The sequence below is a fragment of the Coenobita brevimanus genome, chromosome 43 (assembly GCF_032717465.1).
Source record: "Coenobita brevimanus isolate Jiangsu-jjx chromosome 43, ASM3271746v2, whole genome shotgun sequence".
NCBI lineage: Eukaryota > Metazoa > Arthropoda > Malacostraca > Decapoda > Coenobitidae > Coenobita > Coenobita brevimanus.
In genome coordinates, this window is record NC_136996.1 from 9,380,298 (window position 1) to 9,402,358 (window position 22,061).

Below are 22,061 nucleotides of genomic sequence, written 5' to 3' on the forward strand. Positions count from 1 at the left end.
CCACCCCATCCCTCCATCTCATCCTCGGCCTCCCCCTCCCTCTTCCCCCCTCCACCTCACTCATATACACTCTCTTCGTCAGTCTTTCACCCTCCATCCTCTCCACATGGCCAAACCACCTCAGTGTGTTCATAATTCCAAACTATTATTCTTTATAAAAGCACAGAATAAACAGATTCAAACACTACAACTTCTTACAGACCTTACACTGAGAGTTTTCGATGGCATGAATTCAGCTAGGCCACCACACAGAACATTCCTAGTCAAACTAGACATTAGCAAAGCTTTTGATGCCATCCCCAGCCACAACCTCACAAATAAAATACTCAACACAAATATGCACAATAACACAAAAAGATGGCTGGCAAACTATTTAGTAGGCAGATGTGCACAAGTAACATTTGCCAGTCAGTCTTCTAACATCAGAAACTTCACAAACGGCGTCCCCCAAGGATCTGTTTTGTCCCCTACACTCTTTAACCTATTCATGCACGACATACCCACACCCCACACACCGCAGATACACATAGCTTCCTATGCAGATGATATAACACTTACATGTATGCACCAAAACGCAAACACAGCTGCACACATCATTCAACCTTACCTCAACACACTACACGAATGGTTCACCACAAACAGGCTCAAAATAGCCCCAGCCAAATCTACAGTGAACTTTTTCACAAACTGGACAGCAGAACACAGTCACATCCCACACCTCACCATAAACAACACTCCCCTACCACACACACACACACACACACACACACACACACACACACACACAGAATCCTTGGTATAACATACACACACACACACACACACACACACACACACAGAATCCTTGGTATAACACACACACACACACACACACACACACACACACACAGAATCCTTGGTATAACATACAATACATCAATGTCATTTAAACAACACATCACAAACATTAAAAATAAAATAACACCAAGACTCAATGCTTTGAGGTCACTTGCCCATACAACATTCGGACACAACAAAGAAACCACCACCACAGTATACAAACAATACTTAAGGTCAGTGATGAATTATGCAAGCCCTGCCTGGGCTTCTAACCTCACCAAAACGCACTACAACACTCTACAGACCATACAGAACAAGGCCCTAAAAATAATCACAGGCTGCACAGCTACTACACCCACAGACCACCTACATCAAGAAACCGAAGTCCCCAAGGTCAAGGATCATTAGACATGAGAGGCACCCAGTCTCTTGCTGCAGCCTCCACAAACCCACAACATCCGCTATATTACATGGCAGCACATCCACCCACACCAAGGAACATCAAAGCAACACCCAGCACACGATACCATACACAAATACTGTCATCTCTCCCCCCTCGCCCACCTCAGACCAGTTTCCAGAAGCATATCCACACTCTGATCACTCGCCGCTCCATTCAGTCACTTAAAGACAACACACAGCTGCATGCACGGCCTCCTGACATCCACCCTTCTGAATCCTATCTCCCTCGTGAGGACAGGGTCCACCTGGCCAGGCTGAGATGTGGGTACCATCCAGCCCTCTTAAGCTACCAGAAGAGGCTGGATGACTCGTTCGCTGATGCCTGTCCAGGATGCAACACAGGACCCCGTACTATTAAGCACATTATGGAAGACTGCATTGCACACAGTCACCTACACCAACAACACAACATACACTCTTTGAGAGCTCTGTGGGAAAGCCCGGTCTCGGCTATGGCCTTCCTAAGGGACTCGGGGCTGCTCGGCCAGACTGCCTAGGGAACAACAACAACAACAACTACTACTACTTTCTTCTGTGATTGCGAAGCTTAGCCATTACTGTATATTCTTGGTGAGTCCAGACGATTTTATTAAACAAACGGAACCATGCAGTGCATCAGCAGATTGCAATATACGGAATAACCCTGTCACAGTGATGGTAGAAGTCAGGTATTTTGTTCTTGTTAACTCCCGACAGTTTTACTCAACTCAAAACCCTGATCTTAGGCAGTATTAGTGCCACCCCCCCCCCTTCCAAAGAAAAAAAAAGTGCCAAATAGCTGAATATTTAACTGTTTCCTTGACCACCTACAGATTTCTCAATAAGTCGAATTACTTTACTCTTGCTTTAACCTTAACCCTTCCACTATCTTTGTTTCAAATAAGATCAAAGTTATGTACGTTGGCATTGCCCAGTTACCTTGGACTTTGACTTCTACTTGTTATCTAAAACTCTGATAGTTCTCGTAATCAAATCTCTGTATCAACGTGTAGCCTAGTCTACATAGGATTAAAACTGCTTAATTTGACCTTGCCATGTAATCTTGACTTTTGACCTATTGTTATAAAAAACAGTAAGTTAACCCCTTGGGTGATCCTCAGCTCATTCTCCAAGTTTGATTCAAATAAGATAATTACTGTCTTACTTGTTTTGTTCACACACAGACACATGGACTGAAATTTGACCTTGCCTTGTGATATTGGCCTTTGGCTGATAGTTTTCAAAACAAAATCCCTTTATTTTTGCCTGACCCTTAATACTTCCACTAAGCCTGGTTGAAATCAGATCGAAACTGAGCTGCCATTGCTCTGTGACCTTGGACTTTGACCTTTCCTGGTGACTTGGATCTTTAACTGTTTTCTAAATAGAATGATTTTATTCTTGCTTTATCATCAGTCTTCCCACAAAGTTTTGTCAAAATCGAAAGAAAACTGTTTAAGGTAGCTTGCCCGTGACCTTGCCTTATATATTTTGTTCTCAAAACAGTGGGTTTTTATTATTATTATTATTATTTCGTTATTATTTTAATAGCCGAATATCATATGAAACATTCACAACAATTATTACCAATTGTATAATTAGCTTAGTTAGCTAGTGAGGCGTTATGCCTATTGAACACATGTACAATGACATATTTGTCAATTATAATCTGTACCTGCCACGTACAGCACTGTACTGTAACACCACCATTGTGTCCAACGGCGCCTTGTGGTGCCTGTAGTTAATAAAGCTACGAACCTTAAAAAAAAAAAAAAAAAAAAAAAAAAAAAAAAAATTCTCTGGCCCTGAACAATTTCACCAAGTTTTGTTAAAACATGATCAAAATTGGTGAGGTTATTTTGTTTGCAAACGCAATATCGAATCGAACTTTGACCTTGCCCTGTGACCTTGACCTCTGATTGTATTATAACCTGGATTCCATTATTCTTGCCTTTCTCTCAAAAATTCCAAGTTTTGTCTAAACTGAATAAAAACTGTAGGCTGACTCTCCAAGGTAAACGTCTGACCTATCCTTGTGTCCTTGACGTTGACCTCTAGTTCTAAAAAAAAAAAAAGGTTTCCTTATGGACTGCTCTTTCACTCTTCCCCCATATTTGGCTAAAATAGGACAGTAACGTTATTTTTACATGCGGCGATAGCCAGTAGGTCAATGAGTTGTCTGTGTTTTTCTTTTTCTTCTTCTGCTGCTTCTGTTTCTGGCAGATTTGTTAAAAGGAGGCCTTTGAACAAATGAAAGTGGTACAATATTAGGTAATTTGACATAGAGAATCCAAATCTGCCATCAGCTGACACTTGAGGTGGCGCCATCTAACAACTTTAATTAAAGTTCTTAATTTAAACAAACTGAAACAACCGCCTCTCCCAGAGCAATTCTACTCTTGTTTGCTAAAACACACACACACACACACACACACACACACACACACACACACACACACCGCTCGCTGGTGCAGTGGTAACGCTCTCGCTTGCCAACTGGTGGACGGGAGTTCGCGCCTCGCTCAGGTTGCGAAAAGTTTCACTGACGAAGTGGGTGGTTACTGTCCCCCTGGAACAAGGGGACGGGTGTGTGCGTGTGTGAAGGTCACAGCCTTGCCCTTAGATCGGACTATATGAGCTCTCAGCTCCCTTCCGAGAGGGTAAAAGCTGACGATCACGACCATCAAGTGATCCTGACCGACCCGGTGAATTACACACACACACACACACACACACGCTCGCACGCACGCACGCACGAACGCACGCAGGAACGCACGCGCGCGCTCGGCTTAAAACATAACACCCGCTCTTGCTCCAAGACCGTGGGTATGAAAAGAAATAAGGTGTCTGAGAGTAATTGTCCAAGGAACAACTGCACTAAGTATGAAATAAACTTGTGAAGAAATAAAGGCTTGACACCAAAGGCAGAGCGTTTGGATGAAAGGAAAAAAGGGAAGAAGCAGAAGAAAAAAACGAGCAAATACGGTACACTGACCTAATAAATAATCTAATTTCTCTTCAACTCTCGACTTTTAATACTAACATTCTCATTTCATACAGCTTCCTGATACATTGATATTAACTTGAATTGCTGAGGAAGGAGAGGAATTTCACGGTATACAGAAAAAAGTACAGTAATCCAACGCTAACACAGCATTTCTGAATTCTTCGAAGGGGAAAAAAAAAAATGAAGAAATGCGGGTTCTTCCTTCATTGGAAATTATACAAATGCTAACAGCGGAACACTAATTAATTTCCATCGTATACTGGACATAAACAGAATGACAAATAACTGAATCAAGACAAACTACGGTCCTTCCATCTGTTCTGTCACTGTCTGGCTATTCGTCGTTCTTCCCGGTGAGTTTCGCGACTCCAAATGTCGGGGGTGTTCCTATCGCAGGGTAAGCTACTGTATCTCGGGGACACGGACTCCGATTCTCCTACATTGAATACCAGTTGGTAAAAGGCTCCAGTTTGTACCAGTTTGCTCTCACTGCTTTCAAGCTTTCCCCAGTTCACCGGTGGTCATTTGTGCTGAAGCAGAAAAAGGCTATAAACCCTGAAGATAAGCACCAAAACCTCTGCTTGTCTTATTTTTATTCTCCCTGTTTACATGAGTCTCTAGTTGTTCTTAACAATGTACTGACGGCTGGCAAATTCACACTGAGATGTAAACATCTCTTGGGTCTGGACTCTTCAATAACCACAGTAAAATAGGAGCGAGGTAAGCTAAATGAAATCTAATTCTGACCACAGGCACTGTCTCTTGATGCATGCATTATTCTGACCACAGGCACTGTCTCTTGATGCATGCATTATAGGTCAAATGTTTTCTTATAGTTATGATGGATCTTACACAGCACAGGTGCAACCTGTCACTAGGAACCAAGATCCACCACTCGTGTAGTTTCGCGCGCGCGCATGTGTGTGTGTGTGTGTGTGTGTGTGTGTGTGTGTGTGTGTGTGTGTGTGTGTGTGTGTGTGTGTGTGTGTGTGTGTGTGTGTGTGTGTGTGTGTGTGTGTGTGTGTGTGTGTGTGTGTGTGTGTGTGTGTGTATGTGTGTGTGTGTGTGTGTGTGTGTGTGTGTGTGTGTGTGTGTGTGTGTGTGTGTGTGTGTGTGTGGGTGTGTGTGTGTGTGTGTGTGTGTGTGTGTGTGTGTGTGTGTGTGTGTGTGTGTGTGTGTGTGTGTGTGTGTGTGTGTGTGTGTGTGTGTGTGTGTGTGTGTGTGTGTGATTGGCTTACCCCTGGTGATGGTGATGGTAGAACGCCCCTGTAGAGAGACTGGAAGACCCAAATGTGATGGAGTGCGGTTCATCCCTCTTGTCTGCCTCCTCCACCCTGCAGGACAACATACGAAGAGGAACATATTAACTCTCAAGCTCGTACTAACTGACTCTCAGCAAAATAAAATTGTCCAGTGTTAACTTTAAATGCAGTTGTCGACTTCTTTCGACCATGACAGAGTGAACATTAACATAATTAACTCTTTATGACATTAACTCTCTGATTCTTTTTCGATTCACTCCCAGCTGAATAAAATCTTTTGACGTTAGTTGAAAGAGAATACTAGAGTTATTCCGACCATGAGAAGGGAATGGCAACAGTATGAAATCGCTCAGGTCCTTATCTCTCTCAGCTGAAGAGAACAGACTTACTTTAGCTGGAACATGAGACCAGGGTTGTTTCGACCTTGAGAGGTTAACAGGTGCACTAAATTAAAATGAAGTTTTACAGTTTTCTTGATTTGAAATTATATGAGAACTACATAAAAAAATTGAGGAAAGTACGTAGTCAAATATGGATATAAATTAGAGGAACTGCGGCAGTGCTGAGGGCAATTTCAAGAAGACAAGGTGAAAGAGAAATTCTGGTAAAGGTACAACCAAACATATACTTCATGTATTCTACTGTAATACAATTTAACCAGTTCATAATTCAAAGTACTGCATTAACCTTATGAAGGTAGAATGTCTCTCTACTGAAAAAAAAATTGTCTAATGAGAGTAAACATAAAACTCTTAATTGTACCAACAGTAGAGAAATGTTTGCAAGAAGTAGTTTGTAAATCCTTTGACTGAAAACACTTTTCTCAGTGAAACAAAATCGTCTGTTGTTAGCGTGAATACACTGCCCAAATTCGCCAACCGCATCGAAGCGTTCACCATGTTTATCTCACAATATCCATTAATCCCCTAAGATGGGTGACATCCTTTTCGAGTTCATTACTTAGAGTATTAGAAGACCTTATTCAACCTACGAAAGGTCTCTCGTACTGAAGGAGTTTATTAATGCATTATGTAATCCCTTCACTTCGAGGAGTCAGTCTAATGCTGAAAAAAAAAAAAAAAATGTCTGGTAACAACAAGGTTTAACCAAAAACGGTCTCTTGGATTCAAGGGGTCGAGGTCTGGGCTTCTATACCCGCGTCTGTGTCTGTTTGCAATCTCCTTTCCTTAGCCCTGACCGGTTTATTGCTCATAGTATGACAGGTAACGACAACAAATGAATAAATAAATAAATAAAATAATAAATACTACCTGAGTTTTCCTATGCTAAGGTTCCTGAGTAAACCAGGCAAGTATTTTGTGCTTTTTACATTTGGCCAATTTCCAGTGGGTTATAGCAAAATTGTAATGAGGGGATAAACGGCTGCATTTTGAATATTCTTTACAATTGTTATAATTTTATGGTTATACTCATGTCCAGGACGAAGTCTCTCTCTCTCTCTCTCTCTCTCTCTCTCTCTCTCTCTCTCTCTCTCTCTCTTTCTCTCTCTCTTTCTCTCTCTCTCTGAGTGTGTGAAGAAAGAAGGAAGGGAGTCTTGGGGCCATATTCACAAGCACAGTTAATCCCTTACTAAAGCTAGACTTAGTTTTTGCAAGAAGAATGAATGTCATGATTTTCAGCACTCTATCCACACCCTTCCTGTAGACGTACTGTCGTTATCTACGAGTATTTTGTCATTAGATTTTTTGTTTTCCTAAAACGCGAGGCTTGGGAACAGTCTTCAATCTCCTTATCTTACCTGCAAAAGTAAATCACATCTACGACAGGGAAATGATTGTACGATCCTTTGTGAATCTTGGCCATGAGATGTTTGGTTCAGCAAGGAACTGAGAAAAACCATTTTTTAAAAAGGTAATGATGAAGCGAATAGAAATGAGGGAACTGTACTGATCAAGATCATAGAACGAGAATAAACCAGTGAAGGAAAACAGTTGGTTAGTTTTCTTTCGTAATCAAAAAGTTTTGCTAAATCAACCTTTGGTTCCTTTCTTTGCACGTACAACGAATAAAGAAATACTGAGTACCAAAATGAAGATAAGTGAGCAACACGTTTGGTGCTAACCTGTAATAGTTATTCGAAATCACTTTAAACCCTCTGCGTGAATCGGCCTCCAGATTCTTTCATTCAACTGAACAGTGGCCTCTCGTCGTCAAAGGGTCAAAAACAATTTCCACTCTATGAACTGTGTAGTTAATTTCTTTGGCAAAACAGTCTACTGAATTCTCTGATTCTGTCGAACATGAAAACATGAAGGACTGGCATGCTTTATAGTTATTCGATATAATCCGGGTTGTGTGCACGGATATTGCAAATATTCTAGCAATTTCAGGTCACCACCCGTCAACTCTATTGCTATAAAATGTAGTTAGGAGGCAAATATCGGCATTATATATGCTGGGAGTAATGAAAAAAGTGTTTAGATGTCGTTCGCTTAGAACGGATGTAAAGAGAAGGCCGTATGAGGGTGTTGTGGTACCGACTGCGTTATATGGGGCTTAAACATGGAATATGGGTGTAGCACAGAGGAAAAGTTTGAATGTAATGGAGATAGGTGTCTGAGGAGTATGTGTGGAGTGACGCGTATAGATCGAGTGCGAAATGATGAAGTGCGAAGGAGAACTGGAGTTGTTCGGGAGATGGCTGATTGAGTTGAGCAGAGGGTGTTCCGATGGTCTGGGCATATGGAGAGAATGGATAATGAGCGATTGGAGAAAAAGATAACTAGATCTCATGTGAGAGGTGTAAGGCTGAGAAGGAGACCACGAATAGGATGGATGGACAGTGTGAAGAGAGCGTTGGATGCAAGAGGGATGTCTGTTGAGCAAGGAAGAGTGGCTGTGCGTGACAGAAATAAATGGAGTGAAAATGTGAATGAATAAAGGATGACGCAGCCCTGAGGGGATATTCTCCCGCATTTTTTTTTTTTTTATATGTCCGACTCTGGGCATAGGCTTCACAGCCTGCTATCAAGACCCAGCAGTCCTCCTACATATCATACACCTCTACATGGTCTGATCAGCTAATCAGTTCAGGTGAGGGTAAGGGGATGGTCTATTATGATGTGGCAGGGGTAAACCAGCTCTGCTGTCGGGCCCTGCTGCGGATGTCACTGACTGCACTGCGCAATTGACCCTTGTGCGGTGTGGTGCGGTGAGGATCTGTCCCTTCTCCCCTTTGGGGCTAAGATGCGAATGACTGTGTTTGAATGGATGAGTAAATGGGGAGTGTGTCGTCCTGTCTCGGCTACCTCCTTTTCCTTGGGGGAAGCAGCCTAGGTATATAGATATAGATAGATTATAGAGGCAGCGCCAAATTAGGGTAGCAGATCAGGATTGTCAGTTCAGTGTACAAAAAGTCTCGTTTCTCTTGGTATCCGTGGTTATCTGCTTTATAAATGTCTTTCAGAATGAAGAAAACATGGGGCCCAGCATACAGGAACATGTGATTCCGAAAACTGCATGTCTGTATTGTTTGACTTTTGACCCCATATAACCCAATATAAGGCCTAAATATGAGAAAGAGAGAGAGAGAGAGAGAGAGAGAGAGAGAGAGAGAGAGAGAGAACTCTTTCTGAGGGGTTCTTCTATAGAAACAATCATGCCAAAATTGAGGTGAATTGATCAAGGAAAAAGGAATGGCGCCAAGATGAAAAATATTTGAAATGATGAAAGAAACAAAGGAAATATGGTAGGACTCCACACTATGGTGTTGCAACCCAAAGAATAAAGACGGTGACTTTCCACTGTGTGCCGAACGCACCTTATCAGCTGTAGAGACTAGATTGCCACAAGTCTGTCACTAATAATAATAGCACTCTATTTTTTTTTCTTCCTTCTCGAAAACTCTCATTATAATTCAACTTCCGATCGATATTTGCTTTTACCGCCATGACTGATAACAACTGTATACTCCACTCATAACGTTCACCGAAATTTTACCATGTATAGGAAGACCATCACATGTTTTCCGGCTTTCTATTTTTCAAATCTGCGTCATTTCTCGAAGTTCAGTCTTTCTTCTTCTTTTTTTTTTTTTAAAGTAAAATTGAGGTAAAATTCGTTCTTAAAGCTCTATCAATTACCTGGAACTGAAGCAGAAGACAAGGACTCATACAAGTGTCAGTAATTCCTCTGGAATTGTGACATCGCGTATTATCGTAGGTGCAGTAAGCAAACAGAACTGCCTCGAGCGTTAGGTCCATTTATTTTCTGGAAATGCCTGGGGCCAGCCTGAATTCGCCTACAAGCAAAATTTCCTGTATGAAACCCCTCATGAAACTATATTTATAAGACTAACCCCATGGAGCTGTTTATTTAAGTGTTTATTTATTTACATACCTACTTATTTCAATTTTTTCAGCCTCGCAAACATGCTAGGAAGTCCGTTCAATACTCCACATTCACACACCAGCTGAATATACCCTGCATGTTCTAGTACATTACAGGTGCAGTACTGGCATAGTCTACTTTGTTCAATCTCAAAAATCAATAGGGATGTTGTATTCTTATGTTCCACGTATATCGCACCCCAGTGAGTCACCCCAGACATAGTTATCCACATACAGCACAATTATATTATGATTCACATTAATTCTCAACTTTGACATATAAAAATGTACAGGAAGGGAAAAAAAATTAGACAAGACTTGGTTTACTTTGAGGTAAATGTTGGGGGGGAGGGGGTATTGAACATCCCATGTATTCCATTTGATTGATAGGCTACTATAAAAGATAATAAAAAAAATAATAATATCAGTATCCAATAAAAACTGAGTTGGTATAGGCATCATAATAAATATGTATGGAATACACGAAGAGATGTGGAGATGAATAGATTTGCAGTATAGGCTGTAGACAACAGCATTAAGATCAGAAAACAGAAATCGGTGGAAAGCATATAACTGTATAAGAAAAGACTTCGGATGTAAAAATAGCAGTGAGAGGGGCCGTGATGAGGGCTGTTTGAGGAACTTTGAAATCGGCAGCGAAAAGGGTCTGGGACAAGGACTGCTGTGTGAGGAGGCGGGCAGAAAGGCAGGGAAAAGGGCCGAAATGAGTGGTGAGACTTGAGATCCATGGTTAGGGCCGATAAGGGCAGCGGCACTTACCTGTGGGGCTGGGGTGAGAGATGTGAGGGTCTGGGTGCTGCCACTCTTAACCTCACGCCGGGGTAGTTGACGCGGTAGCTGCTCTGGGAGGGGTGCGGTGTCTCTGGCAAGCGGGGTGGGGGCACGTCTGTGGGTGACATAAGAATATAGTTTGCATAAGACTCAACTCCGTCATTCCGATGGCGTATTCTCTAATATATTCTGGCTAAATCAGGATGATTCTATTCAACTTAGGCGAGACGTTTCAAACTGGAGGGTTTAAATAGCCTTACTTAACCTTTTCCATACAACCTATTCGTCCAAAGTTGAACGTGATCGTCTGAAGACAGATTAAACAAATCGTAGTGAAGGTTTGAAAAGTGGAATTTAAAATGGGTACGTGCTGTGGCTAGGCATATATTCTGTGGTAAAAATATACTGTTGTCAAATTCAGTGATAATGTGTGGTTACTAATATGCCGAATATAGTTGTATCAGTACAGTAAGTATGCTCTGAAGACTAGCTGGGCTCTGTAAAAGACAGACATGCAGTAGTCAATGATACGAAATCTAATGACGCACGTATGCATTTCTCATGAAATAAAGCCGCAGCCTGTACGTAGTTTGAAATATATGGACTGCTAAGTGAAGCACAAAGTACATAGGCCTAACTGAACTGCAGATTTGTAGCAAGGAATTTGTAGCCTAATGTTTATACAAATTTTTACCACGTACTTTGTCATGCAAATCCGATCCATCAAAACACCAATGTTGGCTAATTGCTCACAGTATACTGAATTTAAAATACATGACAGCAAACACAAATGGATAATATGACGATTATATTTTATATCACATGAAGCACGATTCTGAGTTTTTTTTATGCCAGTGAACGATGACTGAAGTAACTGTAAACTGGACACACACACACACACACACACACACACACACACACTATATGAGCTCTCAGCTATCTTCCGGGAGGGTAAAAGCTGACGATCACGCCCCCATCATGTGATCCAGATCGACCCGGTGAATTACACACGATAACAGCCAATGTCATAGGGCAAAGTCAAGTCATTTTTCATTGGATTTGGACTAAACTTGGTTAAATGGTTAGTGATCAAATTTGAATGATTTAGTTCAATTTTAAAAATAATCTATCGCAGACCAAGTCACAGGGTAAGGTCATATGCGGGTATGTAGGAGTCGAGGTGTACTCTGCGCGTACTGTTTCTTATCTGTTAACAGATTTGAATTTTGCCCTCAGCAATAACAGTTGATGATATTTATCAAGAGAAGTCAATCACATTACCATCTGAAGTTATTTTACAATCTGCATCTGATTGACAAAGATTTACTAAATGAAACTGCAATGGTTCGAAGAAATATTAGAGAAATAGTTAAATGTGTTTTAAAACCAAAGATATGTCATAGCAACTAGGATCTACTTATAAGTAGATATTTTAGTCAGTCAAAAGAATCTGTCTATCTATCTATCTATTGCCAGACGCCTCAATCCCGTTTGGGGTGGCCACAAACAAATCGCCTCCAAGTCACCCTGTCCCCCGCTATTTCACTGCCCTGCTCCCAACTCACACCCCCCTCTCTCATATACCTCTCCACCCCATCCCTCCATCTCATCCTCGGCCTCCCCCTCCCTCTTCCGCCCTCCACCTCACTCACATACACTCTCTTCGTCAGTCTTTCACCCTCCATCCTCTCCACATGGCCAAACCACCTCAGAATCATTCTGACTTATTTAATATCTGTTTCAAATCCAATATGTGCTTATTTTGTTTAATATATCCGTGAATATGCTTTGCAGATAAAAATCACATTCCTTGTCATTTACATTACGAAATACACGAATCCTCTTGCTTATAAATTCTGTCAGTGCTTAAAATTCTTGAGTGATTTGGGATATTAACTTTGACAAATAATATTGCAGAATACTGATCTGAGCAGTCGACCCTTGTAAAACGGGAAAAGGCATAAAATAAATAATAATGGTTTTAGGAAATAGGTGTATCACCTGAATACAAGCGTTTGCCGTAATATTAACGGGAGAGGTGGACTGCTGATCTTTTTCTAAGGAAGCCGAACTGGAAGTCAAGTTATGTTCAAATAGATGTCACTGTTTAAAACATATCCTCATACTGCAACTCCAAAGACAGTATGTGGGTATAATTTATCCCTTTGAGTAATCACGGCAATGAATATCTTTGGTAGGCCTATGTCATGAATCCGAGGCAAAACTGAGAAGTCACGAAGCTGACAGGCATAAAGTCGAAAACGGAGCCAATCATTTAATGTATCACAAACTCCACACCAAAGTCAGTTACTTACTATAGGAAATCAAGGTCTCACAGAAAACCCATAAAGCCTTCAACACTACCGGTGGCTATGCATTACATTACTTGTACTATTTTCTTTGAATACTGATGTAACTTTTATATTTTCTTTTATTTTATTCTGCTTATTAAGTTGGCTATTTTTTATAATTCAACTTAGTGATAATCTTGACAAAAGAACCACAAGCCTTCTGTCCCTACTATATAAAATTATTCTCACCCTGATATAGCCTTCTCATTGCACAAATACCCAACAATACTAGGTACCATCCTTTATCCCTTTTTAGTCTCCGCCTATCACGTGGGTGGAGACTATTGTTTTTCCTTGTATTTTTATTATTCCGGCCTCAGAATCTCGCGACGATTCCTGGAAAACTGAAGCCTGCCTTAGGAATCTGAAGGGCCCAGATTATGTGTCCTGGTATGAGCCATTGCTGATAAAATTAAAAATCTAAATCCTTTATGCGCAGTGGAAATGCATGTCAGAAAGTGTCATATTAGTATTATGTTGTGAACGAAAGGTGGTGGTCCCGTTTACTGGAAATTTCAACGGGACCTGAGCAAGTAATCTGAAAATGAAACTTGGAGGACAGATTCCTAAGAGTTTATTTCGTTTTACTGAAAAAAATCCAAACCTCCTCAATGGGGTCAAGGTAGGTGAAAACTAACGACTGTCCGAAGGGCAGTTACAGAGTTCTAATTATGTTTCTCACCACATTAAATTCCACACAACTTTTACTACATTCCCTTCATCTTCACATTTACTTCCAAATTTATCCCTCTAAGTTATTCCACACGCAGGCTACGACTATGACGTAACTTTTACAGTGTTATCCATAGTCTCTACAAGTGTCCTTCGGTTACTGTCAGCATTTCGCTATTAATCATCAGTATTAAAATTAGAAAAATATTAAAATCCTTAATTTAAACTCATACCGGTACTAACTGCATTCGTTGTCCTTGTCAATGTTGCCACTTTGCTATACCCTGTAAGAATTATCTGCATGCTTTTACCATCCACTGCTTGCTAAGAAGGATGCTTATTTCTTTTGTGATCAATTTAAAGGTAATATTTTGTTTGTATCCCTTATGTGTCCATTTCTGTATTTTGTAAAACTGCAATCCGTGTTCAAACAAATTTGGTAATCCTAACCAATCCCATGTATATCTTTAGTTATTACTTTTCAATGATTTGCCTGCACGATCACACAATTAACAACGTCACCATAGAAAGTATTTCCTCAGTTATCTGATCACAGAAAAACAAACTAAATTTATATAATTTAAATAAGCTTACTTTACGCCTAACTATGGTTTGAAAGAAAGAAACAATCCTTCTTGACCCCTTTCCTGCAGATAAACAGCACTAAGATCATTATTTTCCGTAATATCAGATTTTGAGGAATTACAAAATACTGGCAAAGAGAAAATTTACCATGATTAATACTGTTTCGGTATTACTGTCCTTTGGGATTTCATGTAGGCTGACACTAGATTATTTTTCCCATCTGACTGGTATCGTAGCATTCAAAATGCTAAAGTGGTATTGTAAATGCATTATGGTATGACTAAATTTCGCCATTACACGGCGTAAAGCATAAGTCTTTAAATGATGAGTCCACAAGATGCGAATAATGAAATACTTAAGAAAGTATTGGTTTATTACCATTTTTCTTACAAAAAATAACCACCGCACGTCGCAACACATAATCTGTTAGACAATGCATTCAAGAGACTAAGTTTCGTAAAGAAACCAACACCCTAAAACTACAATTATAAGGATAGGAAACTTGCTTATTACCTCCGCCAAGGAAGTCGTTTTAAGCTCTTTTTACACCTGCGCTCGCAGAACGAGAGTGGTTGTTACGTATTCAGAAATGTGTGTGTGTGTGTGTGTGTGTGTGTGAACAAAATAACTCAGATAGTCTTTATAAAGTTTTAACTTGATGGAGGGGGTTAGGGACAGCCAAAGGGTAAACTTGTTTTTTAGAACAATAGGTCAAAATTCATGGTCACATGGCTAGGACAAACGCTGACCTAGCAAAATCAGAGTAAATAATGTTTATATATTTTTGAAATACAAACTTGCAACAAAGGCAGAGGGTAGGACAAGAATCAAGCGGTTCAGTTTTGTGAACATTGTAAAAGACGTAAACCACAGGGCAAGGTCAGTGTTCGACCCTAGTGTGTGTGCACTAGGTTGAAAAAAAAAAAAAAAAAGTTGACCCGATTTAAACCAAACTTAGTGGATGGATTGAGAGTCAACAGATGAGTAAACCTGCTGGTGTTAGAACACTAAATCAAGGATCTATGTCACAAAGTGAGATCAAATTAAAGTTTTTATCCAGTTTAGCCCAAACTCTGGTGAAGAATTATGGTGAAAGCATGAATGAAGTTATCCAAGTTTGATAACAATCATTCTGAGACCAAGGTCACAGAAAGGGCTAAAAGTCGACGTGTGTGTGACTTGCAATAACTGTTTTAATTTACTTTTAACCAAACTCATTGGAGGTATTGAGAGTTAGCTAAGGAATAATTTTTTTAGGACAATAGGTCAAAGGTCAAGGTCACAGGACAAGGTCAATTTAAATAGCTTTTATCCGGGTTAGACCAAACTTTATTGAAGGGTTGAAGATATGGCGAGAATAAATGGATGGAAATGTTAAGGATTATTCAAGAACAAAACTGCTTAGTTGTTAAAACAATAATACGAAGGTTAAGAGCAACAGGGCAAGGTCTAATTTCCACCAGTGTGTTTGTAAAAATAAAATGAAATATAATAAAACAGTTTATATAAGATTTAGATCAAATTTGGTCGCATCGTTGTGGATCATCCACCCGGTTGACCAATTGTTTTTTAGAACAAGTGGTCAAACAACTAGGTCCCTAGGCAAGGTCAACTTAATTAGTATTTATACGATGTAGACCACACACACCACAAAGCCAGCCAGGAGACAGGACGTGTGTGCTAGGCAATCCCCAGGTCCTGTCCTCCCCCCTTACTGTTTTTTAACCAGCCCATACCTCACTAACCGGGCTAATGTATGGCCCGGCCTGCACAATAGGTGCAGGGAATCTTTGAACGAACGAACGATGTAGACCAAGCGTAGTGGATAGGTTCAGGTTCAAGCAAGGTTATAAAGAGATTCAGTTATTAAAGAGTCAAAGGCCATGCTCAATTGCCAAAGTCATCTCAGTTTTGATCCGATATCTAACAAAGGCGGACTTTTAACGATTAGTGAACAATGGAGAATATCGATTTCGAGAGTAATCAGTCGAAGGTTAAGCTCACAAAGTAAACTTAATTGTTCTGCCCATAGACCTGTTGATGGGAGTGGGTGTTGCACTCTTTGAGGGATTGTTCATGCATCTTATCTATCTATTTATCTGTCTATCTGTCTCATGACGCCATTGTACTGTTTCGGTCAGTCGGCTCAAGCGCCCTGAACGAGTTACACCTAAATTTTTCTGAAAGAGAAAATGGATACTATTTGAACGCTACAGAAAATTGGGACTATAGGAGTAACTACTGTCGGTATATTTATGCAGTATGGTCCAGACAAGCTGACCCAGTCAATAGCTATTTATATTTTTATTTATTATGAAATAAAAAGCCCCGGAACGCCTAACACCTCTAGAAAGAAGGCTGGGTGCTACGGATAGTACCAAATGATTTTTATTTATTCATTTATGTAATCATTTACCATTTATTGCTGCCCTCTCCTCCGTGTTCAGACAAGATTTTCATCTGCGATAAATAAATATATAAATAAACAAATAAATATGGATAGATAGATAGATAGATTCCATCTTTCTCCACTTTCAAATTATTTTCTCTATCTTTCCTCACATTCAACTAGTCATAAACTTGACTATAGCGAAGAGAAGTCGGTTTCAGGGTCAAGAATGGGGGTTGCATGAATCACCTCAATTTTCCCTGATTATCAGAACGGTCGTGGTTTGTAACCGATGAATTTGTGCAGCTGGGACCAAGTGCACATTCCATCGAAACTTCCCCTATCGTTCAGTGAAAGTCTGCAACATTGGCTCGAGAAGGGAGTGAAAAGCTCAGCATATGTCAAATGAAGAACACAATTTTATGATTGTGGTGCGCCTATTATTTGTTTGAATTACCAAACTAGCAAGGTAAAGGAATCAACTGGAGGAAAGCTGTGAGGAGAAAAATTCTGGAAGCCTTCCGGACAGTTTGGCTGTACTTTGCTCCTGGCCTAGAAGAGACATGTCTCAAGGCACCTTAATCCACCTGCACAGTAGGGACAAATTGTTTTGTTGCTGTCAATGGTCGCCCTTTTCTTACATGGCTACCTCTTACTAATATGTCTCCTACATTGACGACACTGAGAAAGTTACTACACACACGCTCGCGGAGCAAATGCGGATGTGTGTGTGTGTGTGTGTGTGTGTGTGTGTGTGTGTGTGTGTGTGTGTGTAACCATCTACCAGAGAAAAGGGGATCACTCAAATTATGACAACAGAACAGGTATATTCCTCCTTGGGAATGCTAGCAATGTACTAACCAAGATAATGTTATCCAAACTGACCAAACATCTGACTGATTCAACACTTCCCGAAACACGATATGGATTTCGGAAGGAACGAAGTACCAATGACATGATCTTTGTTGCCCGACAGATAAAAGAGAAATACCACGAACAGAACCCTGACATACTCTACATTGCATTCACTGATCTTGCAAAAGCATTTGACAATGTCAACAGGGAACTTTTATTGGATGCTCATTCAAGTTCCAAACAAGTATCTTACCATCGTGAAGAGTCTGCACAACAACATGAATGCTCGTGTGTCCGTAAGTGAGAGCAAATCCGAACCTTTCAATGTGGATGTAGGCGCAAAGCAATGATGTGTCCTGGCTCCTTTCATTTTCAACATCTATCTTAAAGCGACCACCCTTTTAAGTCACCAACAAACTAACCCTGATGATGGAATAAAAATCCATTTCCGTCTAGATGGTAAATTATTTAATCCCATGCGTCTTCGAGCACAATCAGAGACTGAAATAGCTCATATCCTAGAACCGCAATATGCTGATGACTGTACTATCCTTGCATATACCCCAGAAGCCCTACTATAGAGTCTCATCATCGTCTCCAACATACACCATGCAATAGGGATCGGCATAAATGTCAATAAATCAGAAACACTATCCCAGAGAAACAACCCAGCAGAGCCTCTTGCATTATACATAAAAGGCGGGCTACCTTGGAACTGTGCTCAGAGATAAACATAACATTAATGCAGAAGTTCTATCGCGAATCAAATACGCCTCAGTCTCTTTTGGACGTCTCAGATCCAGAGTCTTTGAAAACACCAACTTCAGAATCGAAGCAAAGGTATCAGTATATACAGCATTATGCCTCTCCACCCTATTATACTGTACGTTGCTGGGTCCTGGACTACTTACCAGCGTCACATCAAAGCCTGAGCCGTTTCACATCCGATGCTTACAGCGCATTCTAGGACTCACATGGAAAGATAAAGTCCCTTGCTCACAAATACTACAGCTGGCAAAATCAACCAGCACAGAACCCATGCTGGTTTAAAAACAGATGAAATGGGGACACAAGTTCCGCATGCCTGACCGCCTTCCCCGCCAGGTTCTGTATGGCAAGCTCCCTGCAACAAGTTGCATCCCAGGGGGAGAAGAAGAGATATATTGATCATATAAGGACAACTCTGAAGAAAAGCAACATCATACCAAAAGATCCTGTAACCAATTTCTCTGACAGAAATCAATAGAGAGCACTCGGCAGCAAAGGAACCACCCATCTCAAAGAAGTTCGGGATCTGACAAGAGAAGGGCGTGGACAATGGAGGCACAACGAAAACAGAGTTCTCCCAGCAAACCCGGACCTGACTTGCCGACTGTGTGGTAAAGTTTGTGGAACCAGAATTGGTCTGCACAGTCGCACAGATTGGCACCAAAGACTGAGAAGCACATCATCTTAGAGAGTACAGTAGCCGTCGTCTTCTGTAGTAGAAGGACAGCTTTAAGTACGTAAGTGTGTGTGTGTGTGTGTGTGTGTGTGTGTGTGTGTGTGTGTGTGTGTGTGTGTGTGTGTGTGTGTGTGAGACAGCTTTAAGTACGTAAGTGTGTGTGTGTGTGTGTGTGTGTGTGTGTGTGTGTGTGTGTGTGTGTGAGACAGCTTTAAGTACGTAAGTGTGTGTGTGTGTGTGTGTGTGTGTGTGTGTGTGTGTGTGTGTGTGTGTGTGTGTGTGTGTGTGTGTGTGTGTGTGTGTGTGTGTGTGTGTGTGTGTGTGTGTGTGTGTGTGATGAGCAATTTTTGCCCAATTTTAACCAAACGCTGAGGAGGGCTGGTGAGATAATCCTTAAGGAAACTTTTTTTTTTTTTTTTAACGGGCCAAAAGTCAAGGCCACAAAGGTACGTCTAGCGTTGACCTAGCAAAATCGAATTAAACTACTTTTATTAATTTCGATCAATCTTGGGGAAAGGGTTAAAAGTAAGGCACGAACGAAGTTATTTCAATTGGAGAACAATCAGTCGAAGGTCAAGGTCAAAAAGCAAGGTCAAAGTTTGACCGGTGCTTATGGTTAATATCAAAACAAATCACTTTCGATACGATTTTAGCAAAACTTGGCTGAAAGGCCAAGGGTCAACCAAGGAGTAAAACTACTACTCATGAGAACAATAGTGTAATGGACAAGATCACAATGGTTTTTTTTTTTTTCCGATTTAGACCAAACTATGTGGAAGGGTAAAGAATAAGGCAAACAGAAAAGGATTAAGTTTTCAGAACAATCCGTTAAAGGTGAAGGTCGCAGAGAAATGTCAGTGGACAAATTCACAGAGCAAGGACAGATTGTTAGTTCTGATTTTATATGAACCACACTGGTGGAAGGGTTAAGTGTCAGGCAAGAACAAACGGATTCAATTTGGAGACCAATCAGCTAAAGATCATGGTCACAGTTTAGGATTAAAATTCGATCCGTATGTCTATGAGTGAACTAAAACAGTTCTAAGTTGATCTGAATCAAACCTTGTCAGACGTGCCAGGTATTTCGTCCAGTGCTTCAGAAAGTAGCGTGCTATAATGTTGCGATAATAATTTGAAGAACTGTAAGCCCACATACCAGTACAGTCCTGCTGAGTAAGGGAACTGTGTTTGTTCTGTTATCATTTGTCGTAGCTATTTCCGGTCGGGGGGGGGGGTATATCTAGTGGCTGGAAAAACTGCCTGTTGAGAATCTGCAGTTACTTCATCAACTTCAATGGGCCGACTTTGTAATGGGAGAGTAAGATAAATACAGAAATCACAATACACGGTGTCCCCAGGAAAATTTCAACTTATATCTTGTTGGAAATTACCAAGACACGTGAAAGTCCGTCAGAGCTCCTATATGAACAAGGATTAATTTCAATAAGAAACGAAAGAGCGTGTTGCAGGAAAAATTAAAACACATGATGTTCATGACCAAGTTGTTCAGTGACTGGCATGTGCTTCCTAGGCTATTTTGCTCAGATATGTTATCTAATATTATCACCAAACCCTTACACACTGAACTGGATGATCAACAAAGCAATAAAAGTATTGATGTTTATAATCAAATGGTTTGTGGATGGGTTGGGGACGTGCAGTTAACATTTAATTATAAATGTGTAGTGAAAGCAATTATTGGTTAGTCTTCAGTATCCATCGTTTCTGAAGGCTAATCTAACGGCCGTAAGTTAAACGACATTATGTGTATCCTATATAGGCCTATCTGGAGAATGATGTGAGATGTAATCATGTAAGTATTAGCTATCATACTCATTTTTTTTTTTTTTTTTTTTTTATTGAGGCCCAGATGCACTCGACAGGTTTGTGATGATTGGCCGAATGCAACATGTCAGAATAACATTTTCTAACCCAATTTTCCCCTCAGATATATGTTGTCAATTAATAATTCTAATGAGTAAAGAGATTATTCAGTCAATCATCACCAACCTGTCAGGTGCATCTTCGCCTTGAAAAAAAAAAAAAATGAGTATAGGGATGTAATACTCTCATCCCAATGCTGTGTTAAGTGTTTGTTTTGGTTCACCAACTAAGCCATACGCGTCTCCTCTCCTCAGTTTCATTTATCTGTTATTTTTTCCGGTGGCTGAATCGGTAATGAGGCGGACTGCAGTCCTAATGGACCCAGGTTCGAATCCCGGCTGGGGTAGGGAACAGTAAAGGATTTGAATTTCATAAAAAGCAGACTTTCCTGATCTACCAGATGACCCGCCGACAAGTCGTAAAAATACCCTCGCTAATACCAATACACCGGTCCTGTAGGAGACAGCCCTAGCACGTATTCAATATGGACAGTGGGTGTCAGTGCCGAAGTGGTGACATGTGGTGGTATAGGAGGACTACTGGGCCTTGGAATAGGCCACTGTTCCCGAGAAATAGACCCTGAAGCCTTTGCCCAGAGTCGGACACATTAAAAAAAAAAAAAAAATAAAAATAAAAACTTCGGCAACTTGTGGCATTCTAAGTATTTCTCTGCACTGTTAAAATGTGCCATCCATGGACATTGTAAGAACTCACATTTTTGTATCAAACACGCAGAGATGAAAGACAACTGCTCTAGGCAGCTACCTTCACGCGCTGCTTTACTTCTGCCGTCATGGCGGATGTCATGCTTTAAATGAAACGTGAATATCCTTTATACTGCAGTGTAGTTACTAAAGGACACGGACCTAAATATTTACTGGCCTTTGAAATACAACAGCTATTGACCTTCTCAGTAAAACAATTGATTTTGTGTCATTTATAGCCCGTGTAGCATTCACTGCCCGGCGTGTCTATTATTTTGGTAAGCGACAGCCAGACGGCTTTTATTCAGTTTATAAAAAACAGAAAAGGTATGAGTGGGATACTGAACTATGGAATCTACCGCATGCAAAAAGGGCCTCTGATGTCATAGATTTTAAATTGTTTTGAACTAGTAAGCGAAACTAAAAATTTTTGTAAAGAGAATCTAAAAAACGGGGGGGGGGGGAATTTCAGTTTAACCTACGCAAACTGTGACTAATTATTACGAG

At 40.6% G+C, this 22,061-nt stretch overlaps 1 protein-coding gene across 1 annotated transcript in view; it reads right to left on the minus strand.

Moving 5' to 3' along the window:
- LOC145397801 (uncharacterized) overlaps positions 1–17,232 on the minus strand; it is a 90,133-nt gene extending 72,901 nt beyond the window's left edge. Inside the window, exons 1-3 of the mRNA XM_080270822.1 lie at positions 17,208–17,232; positions 10,659–10,785; positions 5,506–5,601 (exon numbers count right to left, since the gene is read on the minus strand). Coding sequence (XP_080126948.1) covers positions 5,506–5,601; positions 10,659–10,785; positions 17,208–17,232 — 248 coding nt within the window. The remainder of the gene's footprint in view (positions 1–5,505; positions 5,602–10,658; positions 10,786–17,207) is intronic.
- Between the last annotated feature and the right edge of the window lie 4,829 nt (positions 17,233–22,061).